The sequence below is a fragment of the Meriones unguiculatus genome, chromosome 14, assembly GCF_030254825.1.
Source record: "Meriones unguiculatus strain TT.TT164.6M chromosome 14, Bangor_MerUng_6.1, whole genome shotgun sequence".
Classification (NCBI taxonomy): Eukaryota; Metazoa; Chordata; class Mammalia; order Rodentia; family Muridae; genus Meriones; species Meriones unguiculatus.
In genome coordinates this window covers 89,334,220-89,344,539 of record NC_083361.1, presented here as the reverse complement: position 1 = coordinate 89,344,539, position 10,320 = coordinate 89,334,220, and the positions used below count along the sequence as shown (strand labels likewise).

The following is a 10,320-nucleotide window of genomic DNA, read 5'->3' as shown; positions in this document are numbered from 1 at the left end:
ATCTTGTGATACGTCAGAGTCTGTGCATACGCGTGCGTGGAGGAGCCAGAGCTGAAGTTGGGTGTCTTCCTCTGTCCTTCTCCACCTTGTCTTTTGTGACAGCCGCTTGCTGAACATGGAGCTCACTGATTGGCTTCAGTGACCTACCTGTCTCCCCTTGGTCCTCCTTTTCTGGACTGGACTTTGAGATTTGCACCTGGCTTTTATGTGGGTGCTGGGAATCTGAACGGAGGCCATCATGCTTCTAGGCAAGGATTTTTCCCACTGAGCCATCTCTTCCAGCTCTAGGACTAGTGTTTTGTTAGTTTTCTATAAAACCATTTTGTGGAGTGCTTTTAAATTTAGAACTGCATGAAAAAGATTAGTTTTGAGAATGACTGAACTCAAATGATTGACTCAACCAGGGGTTCCCAACTTGGGGGTCATGACCCCATTTGCAAACCTTTTGTCTCTAAAGACATTTATATTACAATTCATAAGAGTAGCAAAATTACAGCTATGAAGTAGCTAGAGATAATTTTGTGGTTAAGGGCACCACAACATGAAGAACTATTATTAACAGATAGCAGCATTAGGAAGGTTGAGAACCACTTTACCCAGTCAGATTCAGTGTGATCTTACTTGAAATCATGCAGACAATTTGAGGTACCTCCTCCTTGTTTTTAGGGCTCTAATGAGACCCCATTTGGCCCTACGCATGACAGTTGTCCTTCAGTTCTGAAGCTATATCCTCTGTGTGGTGTCCCATGGTGCTTGGCCCAGCTCTGAGCAACCAGATGTGTTGTGCTTGCTTCAGGTCTCCGAAACTGCACCAAGACTGTGGTTATGACTTTAATTTTCTCTGACCTTACAGATTCAACTCCCTGTGTATTAAACATTCTTTCCATTGTCCAGCCTTAGCTGAAAATTAATTCCTCCATTGGGCAACACTATGCCACTTCCTGTTTAATATTTCCCCTTGGGCAGCTGCACTAGCAGCATATTTCCATTTCGTCATATTACACCAGTATCACATGCTGCTAGTGACAGTGAGCAGGACAGATAGGGATGCTGATGGGGGTTTTACTGAGGGATTTCACCTTCTTGGCTGAGGGTACAAAAAAGGTCAGGTTGACAAGTGATCATAATGACTTGACCTTTTAGGTATCAGCTTTCTTTTTAGTTGGACCTTTGACTCTCAAAGTCACAGCCCCAGAGAAAGAAGTGGCTACAGTTTTGGGGGTCTTTGTTGGAACTGAGAGAAGATGAAGTAGTAACTACACACATGACCAAGAGAATTCTTTTTCTTTTCTTTTTTTTTATTATTAATTACAGTTTATTCACTTTGTATCCCCCCATAAGCCCCTCCTTCCTCCCCTCCTGGTCCCACCTTCTTCACATATGCCCCTCCCCAAGTCCACTGATAGGGGAGGTTCTCTTCTCCTTCCTTCCGATCTTATTCTATCAGATCACATCAGGAGTGGCTGCATTGTCATCTTCTGTGGCCTGGTAAGGCTGCTCCCCCCTCAGGGGGAGGTGATTAAAGAACAGGCCAATCAGATTATGTCAGAGACAGTCCCTCTTCCCATTACTATGTAACCCACTTGGACACTGAACTGTCATGTGCTACATCTGTGCAGGGGTTCTAGGTTATCTTCATGAATAGTCCTTGGTTGGAGTATGAGTTGACCAAGAGAATTCTTTGGTTGGGAGTGTCTTCAGTGCCATATTCTGGCTTAATTGGCACTAGAGGGTACATTTCTCAGATTTTTAACAATGTGGAGAGTAAGTTTGTATACCAGCCTTTAGAATAGGCTGGAAATAGAATGTGACTGCAGGTATAGAGAGGGCTGTAACTCCAGGCAAGTACCTGCACATTTAAGAAGCATAGTGAGAGACTTGGGTTGAAATGATGGGGTTGAGGCTGAAAAGGGACATTCTGGAATAGACTAGCTCTAAGGACCTCAATTAGTTCCTTCATCTCCTTACTATCCCTGCATGGTAATGTGCAGCCCCTGCCTTGCTTCCTTCAAGCAAGATATGGATTGCTAGGCCGAAGTCTACAGGTACCAGTGCTATACATTCTAAGGGCTTCACAGCAAATACTTATCATAGTTTTATGCATATATAGGACAGAGGTAGCATAACCCATATTCCCAGACTACACCAAGAGAGTCCTCCGACCCGGTTTACCCCAAGGCCCACTGTCCATTAAAATTGCTTTTATTTTTTCTGAATTTGAACATTTCTAAGAATCAGTCCCTCATCTGCTTGGTGTGGACCCCATAGATGAGGGGATTGAGGGCAGGTGGCAGCAGCAAATAGATGTTGGATAAAAGGATATGTAACTGGCTTTGGGACAGTGTGACAACCAAAGTGGTGTGTGATGTAGAAGAACAGTCCAGGCACGTAGAAAGCCAGGATGACACAGATGTGAGAACTACATGTACCTAAGGCCTTTGCCCGGGCCTCCCGGGTAGGTAGCTGAAGCACAGCATGGGCAGTGAGCCCATAAGATCCAGCAATACCCAGAATATCTATACCAGACACAGCCAGTGAAAGTGCTAGCCCATACAAGTTGATGACCCATGTGTTAACCACCACTAGCTCTACGACTGCCATGTGTGCACAGTAGGCGTGATGTATGATCTTGGCATGGAAGTGCTCAGATCGTGCCACCAGCAGAGGAAAAGGCACTACAGTAGCCACAGCTTTCAGTGTCAGTGCCAAGATCGCACAGCCCAAACAGGCTTTAGCAACCAAGATAGGGTGGTACAATGGACGCCCCACTGCCCCAGCGCGGTCACAGGCCATGGCCAAAAGTACACCAGATTCCACAGCAGTCAGCGCATGTACAAAGAACAGCTGGCTTAGGCATGCAGTATATTGTACAGGTGGGGGCCCACGCCGCAGCACAGCCAGCAACCCTGGGGCTATACATGTGGCTAAGCCCAGGTCAGTAGCTGCCAGTGTGGCCAGGAGTAGAAACAAGGGCTGATGCAGAGAGTCTATTTGGATCACTGCCGGAAGTGTTGCATTGCCCAGCAGGGCCAGAGACACATGGGCCCAAACGCTAGTGCCAGCCAGCACTGGCCATCTCTGAAGAAGGCTGGGCATTGGAAGGTGAAGTTGGACTGTGGAGTTTCTGCCATCCTGTAATGATGAAGTTTGGGTCTCATTGTTCCTGATGGGGAAAGGACAAGAGGAGGAGAGCTTCTAGGGATGTCAGGGTGCCACAAACCCTTCCAAGGGCCTGGAGCATAATTGCTTGGATTGATAATTATGGAGAACCTTTTGCTCCTAGTTACCCATGAGCGTTATAAGGAGAGCAGAGGCAGGGTCTAGTAGAAGGGTTAAAGAAGTGGGTGACTGATATAGTGGCTGGTATAGTCAAGAGTCCTCCCATGTGAGGGTCATCTGAGGAGATAGAGCGGAGACAGAGCTTTTTCCCTCGGAGTCCGAGGACAGCCAGTCTTGGTCTTTTTATTTGGGGAGAAAACTAGTGACCAGGTTATCTCATGTTGACTATATTTTTGGGGGGAGACCTTGAACCTCGATGTTTTTTTAATTTATTTTTATTTTTTTATTTTGTAATAGGGATAGACACAGTAATCTTAAGTGTTTACTTGAATTATTAGTTGGGGTACCAATACAATAGGAAGTAAGTAGGAGGCAGTATAGCAAGAGTGGGAGAAACTATATTGGGGGCACAAGTAGGGTTTAGAGTGAAGCTGGAAGCCTGGAATGGCAGGAGAAAATTTGGTAGGCTCAAGGGATGAATACATATTCTGGATTTTGTGCTAAAATTGTAATCTTGAACATCAGGTGGAGAGTTAAGTTGTGAGCAGGTAACAGTGGAGAAAGAGAGATGGCAGGAAAAAAAATTTTTCTTCTTGGTATCCTTTCATTCTTTTGGATTCAGAAGGGGCTTCCACTAGAGTTGTATTCCTGGAATCCTTCAGAGGGAAAGCAACCGAAGGAGGAAATGGTAGAAATCCCAAGAACTTAGTGTGTGAAGAAACACGTCTGATGGAGGAGACAGAGAGAGTTGACGCAGTCCCTGCAAGAAGCTTAAATGCTGAGTGAAGACAAAGCCAGCTGGAGACTTGACTAGGAAGCGACCCTGAGTACTGTGTGCTGGCAGTCTCTCCTCACTGACCAGTCAGTGCCCCTTGGGGCCTTTTCGGAGCTGTTCTACCCGCATCCCTCAGGGCCCTTGTCCCTCCCACCTGTGCCATCTTAACTCTCCTCTTTACTGTTTCCTCGCTCAGTGCTCACACACTCAGCATGAGTGAGGAGATGGGAAAGGGGACATGCCAGGGAAGCCTTGGAAAACTCTGGGAAAGAGAAGCACTTTCTCTCAGAGGTCTTTGTTTTTGGAGAGAATTTGTATTATTCTATAATGGCATCTGCCCCACTCTATTATACTAGCTGTTTGTCTCTAGACATAGCTCACTGGAGTGGAAGAGCAGGACAAGCATTGCCTCTCATTCACACTGTCTTCACAGCTTCACAGTGTCTGGCATGCAGTTGATTATGAATTAACATTTAGCACTTTGGACTGTGGGCAGATCTGTTGGCCTAAAAGCCTAGGATGACAAGTACACTCGCTACTACAGTTTTAGGAGTCAGGTGTCTACAGAGAAGAGAAAGTCTTGTTCACCACCAACCAGAAGACTATTGAAAATGCAGTTCTTTCTGCTGTAATTAGGTGTGCTTAAAATGACCACACTGTGAAAATCACAGTGAAAACCAGGAGAGTTATTGGAAGACTGGAATTAAGGACATAGCACCCTATAATATCAGTGACACATAGGAAATGTAGGAGTGGGCCCAGGGAGATAGCTTATTGGATAAAGTACTTGCCACTTGAGTATGAAGACTGGAGCTTGGATCCTTAGCATCTACATAAAAGCCAAATGGATGTGCTGGCCCATTTGTAATCCAGCAATTAGGAAACAAGACAGGGGTTCCCTGGAACAAGCTAGCTGGCCTAGAGTACGTCTAGGCTTAGCAAGAGACTCTGTGTCAACCTCTGGCCTCTCCATGCACACACACACAAACAAAACAAAAAACAACATCAGAATTGTCTTAGGTATTATGTTAGAAAGTATGCAAATACTACAGTAATATGGCAGTTAATCTTGAGAAAAAACTTGAGTTTCATAGAAAGGCTTGTCAGAATTGGGTTGAAAGTTATAGTAAGCTGAAGTAGCTGACAGATGTTTGAAAAAGAGTACATGCTGCTTAGCCAGGGAGGGAATGACGTTTTCCATGTCTAGTCTCTAAAATGCATAATCATGTCTTAAGTATAAAACTCAGTGCTCAGTTTCCTGGTGTGTCGGCTGTGTTTGAACAAATTTGCATTTCAAAACCAACTCTGTAGCAGAACTGCCTGAACTTTTTTTGTTCCTGGTCCTTTGCCATGTGGGGAAGATGTGGCGGCTCTAAAAAGACCCTTTGCCCTCCAGAAGTTTATGCTGTCATGTGCCCAGAGGGCTACTACAGGGGTTGCACTGACTGACGTCTGTACTTGCTACAATGGCCACACAGAAAAAGAAGCCTTTTTTTCTCCTTGGAAGACTCTGAAAACCTCTGCATCAGTGGTGACAGTCCCATTGCGTTTCCTACATGCATGTACTGATGTGAGCCCTTACCTCCAAATAGGTTTTCAAGTAAGTATGAACCTTTGCTTTATTTTATAAAACAGAAAACAAACAAACCCTAAGGCACAAGCTGCAATAACCTGCCAATAGCCATAGTCAACAGCAAAGTCAATACACAAACTCAAGTAGTTTAGGCTTCAGTGTCCTTGCACTTGGCCACCACTAAGTCCCTCACCTGAAATTTGGCACATGGGGGGAAGTTTAATAGAATAGCTGTTTAATAGAAGTTTAATAGAATATACTGCCGTATAACATGTAGCCTAGCCATAGAATGGGTACAAGTTCCTGGGTCAAATAACTGAGGCTTTCGTTTTGGGGGGTGGTCCCCGTTGGATACAACTAGGCAGGGGATGGTGATTCCTTGAGGAAGGAGGAGAATGCTCAGGAGCTAGACACTATACTTGGATAGCTATGGAGAGAGTTGGAAAGAAAATGCTTTTGGCTTCCAGAGATTCAGAGAATTTTGGCTGTGCATCAGAGATGGCTCATAAGATAAATCACAGACCTCTTAGAACCAACAAATCTAGAACTGAAGGAACTGATTCCTTGGAAACCTGCTAATTTTGAGTTTACAAGATGCACCAGGAGATTTGTTTTTAGAAAATTCCTGTGTTGTATCCTAGACCTTCGATGGTCTTTATAGAAGTTTTCTGATGCATGTTGGGGTCACCTGACTTAAGGGGATTTGACAACATACCTATCACCTTATAGGACTGGTCATATAGGAGAAGCAAAGGAGAAGCAGAAGCAAAGGAGAAGCACTGGGATCACAAAGGCCCCTGCGCGCACAGATCACGTTAGGGAGACAATGGATGTTAAACACACTGGATTGTCCTTTCAAAGGAAAAGAGATGTAGCCTGTATTCTGCCCAGAGGGCTGGGAGTGGAGGAGGCTCTATGGTCTAGGTAACCCTGTGCTATCTGTTGGACCAGGTCCTATCTGGCTGCCCCCAAGCTCCCACAACCAGGGCCAGAGGTGGCCAATAGTCTAGATGACTGCTGTGCTATGTATGTCCAGGGACTCCTCCAACCTTCCCAGCAGAACCAGAGGTCGTTAATAACCTCGGTAACTTCTGTGCTAGCTCAGTGACAGAGACCACACCAGCTCCTCCCCTAGGCCCTTCAGATAACATGTAGCCTAGCGATGGAACCCACCTTCATGGAAGAAGTGACATGTACTTAGAGAAGAATTTTTTATGTAATTATGTCTTTTTGTGCACATGGGATTGTGTAACACCAGGAGACATTTCCCCAAATTGTTCTGTACTTAAATACAGAAATAAACTGAAATAAACTGCCTGGTATCAGACTCTAGAAGTTTTAACCAATACCAGCTACTGAGTAGTTTAATGTTATCTCTAAGGCTTCTTGCCTTACATAGATTGTTACTCTAGTCCTGGTGTTTGCAGAGACCCCTATAGAGAAGAGGACATTGAACCCCTCAGGACCTCAAGACTGGCATAGAAAAATAGAATAAGGGAGGCTCTGTTTGGAAATTGTCTCTGACTCTTGACTAATGTAGCTGCTACAATCATCTTCATAGAACAGGGTTGTCAGATATCAGCATGTTTCCAGGTGGACCTCTTTTAGGTCTTTACTGTTTATTTATTTATTTAATTTATTTATTTTAAATGGTCTGTAAACACATTACCCATTTATACAGCAGATTACACATCAGAAAAACTTGGGTTTAGTGGTACCACTCAACACTGAATCTTCTTGCAGAATCCCAAGTAACTCTGAAGTACCAAACCACAATTACTAGGTCAGTATGAGACCCCTGCAGAACCAGCAGCATCACAACAGTTGAGGCTTCATCTTCCCCTAAATCCAGAGAAGAGGCAGGACCTTGTAAGGGCAGGCGGCACTACTATATGGAAATGTGAAGAGGTCACAGAATCAACACACCCGTTCTGTCCTCTAGCATCAATCACGCCAGCCATCTCTGCCCTTTTAACCCTTACATGTGAAAGTACTTAATAGTTTATAAACCATTGAGCACTGTCAATTTCTACTCCTTGGAGTAGTAGATGTGCTTGTATTGAGGCCACCGATTTGAGAAAGGAACTGTTTATTCTCCATCTTTTTTATAGTGGGATCTTGTGAAACTCACATTGTGCTAGAATGGTCATGTATAGCATGTCTGAATGCATGTATGTATTAATGTACGAATTTGTATGTATGTATGTATATGGATTTTTGCCTCACTGGGGGTTGAATCTAGGGTTCATAATACTCTAGGCAAGTTATCCGTCACTGGGCTATATTTTCACTCCCTTAATTTTTTTCTTGAGGTATGAACTCAGTAATTTATCCAACTAGTACTGGAACTCACTACATAAACTAGACTGGCCTCAGACTAATGATCCTCTTGCCGCCGCTTCTTTTTTTTTTTTTTTTTCGAGACAGGGTTCTCTGTGTAGTCCTGTCTGGAACTCATTCTGTAGCCCAGGCTGACCTGGAACTCACAGAGATTCACCTGCCTCTGCCTCCCAAGTGCTTTATCTGCTCTCCATATATATTTTTTTTCTTCCACTGCAACAGAATTGCTTTCTAAGCATAGAATTCTGGGACTAACTTTATTTGACCATAGTTAACCAGTGATTAACACTGTCTTGTATGCTGATGTCACAGTCTCCTAGTCCACCCTCTACCTGTGAGACTGGGTTAAAGCACTGAGGAACCCTTCGAACATACAGAATATTTTGTTTCTTTCCAGGAAAGGCATGGAAGAGGTGGTATTATTATTATTATTATTATTATTGTAATGCTAGCCGAAGCCACAGACCCATACTGGGGTGTTTCTGTAAAAGCTTTTTTTTAAATAGAAGATATGGGTCCTTGTAAAGGTTCTCTAGCTTTTAAAAGAAGACTCCTGAAGTGACTTCATTTGTTGGAATTTGGCTGAGGTCATCAAGAAATTACTTCCCATCCAGACATGGTGGCTCATGTTTGTAATCCTAGCACTTGGAATGTGGAAGCATGGGGATTGCTATTAGTTTAAGGCTAGCTTGCGATACAGAGTGAGACTTTTCAAAACAAGATTTCCTGAAGTACTCTATAGTACTTTTACTGTCCCTACCAGAATTGTCTTCCCTCTGAACTAACACTGTATGGGTGACTCATAAGCAGGAAAAGTACTAATGTTAGATCCAGAATTCATCAGATATTATTAAGAATTCATTATATTCATTATATATCAAGAACAGCGCTGTAGATGGACAAACAATCTTACTGTGTTTGTTGGGGAGTGTATGTTTATGCCTTTAGTTTATATGTTGCTCTCGCCCTCACTGATATTTGGAGATGTGGCTTTGGGAGATAATTAGGCTTAGCTGAGACCATGAGACCCTCTGAGTGAGATTAGTGACCTTATAAGAGTGGGAAGAGGGAGGTTACTCTCTTCCTATCTTTTCACATCTTTTGTGGGACCCAGGGAGAAGGCAGCTAGCTGGCTCTAAATCAGGGACAGAGCTCCCGCTAGGAGCCTCAGCAGGCTTCTTAATGTTGGACTTCTCAGTCCCCAGAACTATGAGATAGGATTGCTTGTTGTCTAAGCCACACAACCCAGGATGCTTTGTCACAGCAGCCTGAGTATACTAAGAAAACCCTCAAACAGCCACCAAGGACATCTCATTAGGACCTTGTGTGTCTGAATCCTGCCTGCTTCCCTGGAGTGTGCCCTTTTTTATTCCTCATGCCTTATTCTGGAATATTGTAGCAGTCTTGTTATTGATCTTCTTGTCTTTAGTAAGTTGTTTGTATTTTACTTTAAAAAATGCATACTTTTATCTTAGAAGAGACCAACATATAAAAGTACAAAAAATAAGAATATGCACAAGTATTAATAAGCCCCAACTTGTCAATTGTTAATGTTTTATCCCCCTTGCTTTTAGCTATTTTTAATACAGGCAATAAATATTGCAGATACTGTTCTCTTTTATTCCTTATGATATCCTGTTCTCACATGTTAAAATAATTAATATGAATTTTTAATGCTTTTCTTAGTTGGTGCTTTTATATTCCTATATGAAGTAAACCCTATTATATATAGAAATTATGTTTTTGAGTTCTGATTATACAGGTAAGCAGATTTTTATCACCCTTTTAAATTGCTATAGTTTTATAGTCTAGGATTACATCAAATATGTATTTTAAAATATATTTAAAAATTGTTTCTGGCTATTTTGCTATGGATACTATTATTGGCAACTTTGTATACATCTTCTGTGTAAATGGAGATGTGAAAATTTCATATGTCTTTCTCTAGAGCATATATCTTCAATGTGGAATTGTAGATTATAAGATACACACATTTCTCCCTTAGCAGGTTACTGTAAAATTGTTCTTAAAATTGTTGTTTTAATTTGGCTTCTTTCTAGCAACTTTATGCAAGATTTTACTTTTTGTAAAACATCATTGACAACTTTATATTAGTAGACTGATTTCTTATGACTATAATTAATAATATTATCTTGTTTTAATATACATTTTACATGCATTCATTGGTTATGTAGGATTTCTCTGCTGGAAATTCCCCAGTTATTTCTTCTGCCTGTTTTTCTAGCCAGCTCTTTCCCTTCCTGTGTCAGTGTGCAGATGGCTGTAAGTATTCTAGACAGCAGCTCTTCATTTTAGATTAGAAATATAACCCTCCAGGCTGGTGTCTTCTAAT

The 10,320-nt window shown here is 42.6% G+C and overlaps 1 protein-coding gene across 1 annotated transcript; it reads right to left on the bottom strand.

Annotated features, from left to right (window-relative positions):
* Window positions 1–2,168: 2,168 nt before the first annotated feature.
* On the bottom strand, window positions 2,169–3,158 carry LOC110566598 (olfactory receptor 52W1). The gene is given in 3 exon segments (XM_021664465.1): window positions 2,169–2,324; window positions 2,326–3,038; window positions 3,041–3,158. Coding segments are annotated over 3 exon segments (987 nt in total).
* Between the last annotated feature and the right edge of the window lie 7,162 nt (window positions 3,159–10,320).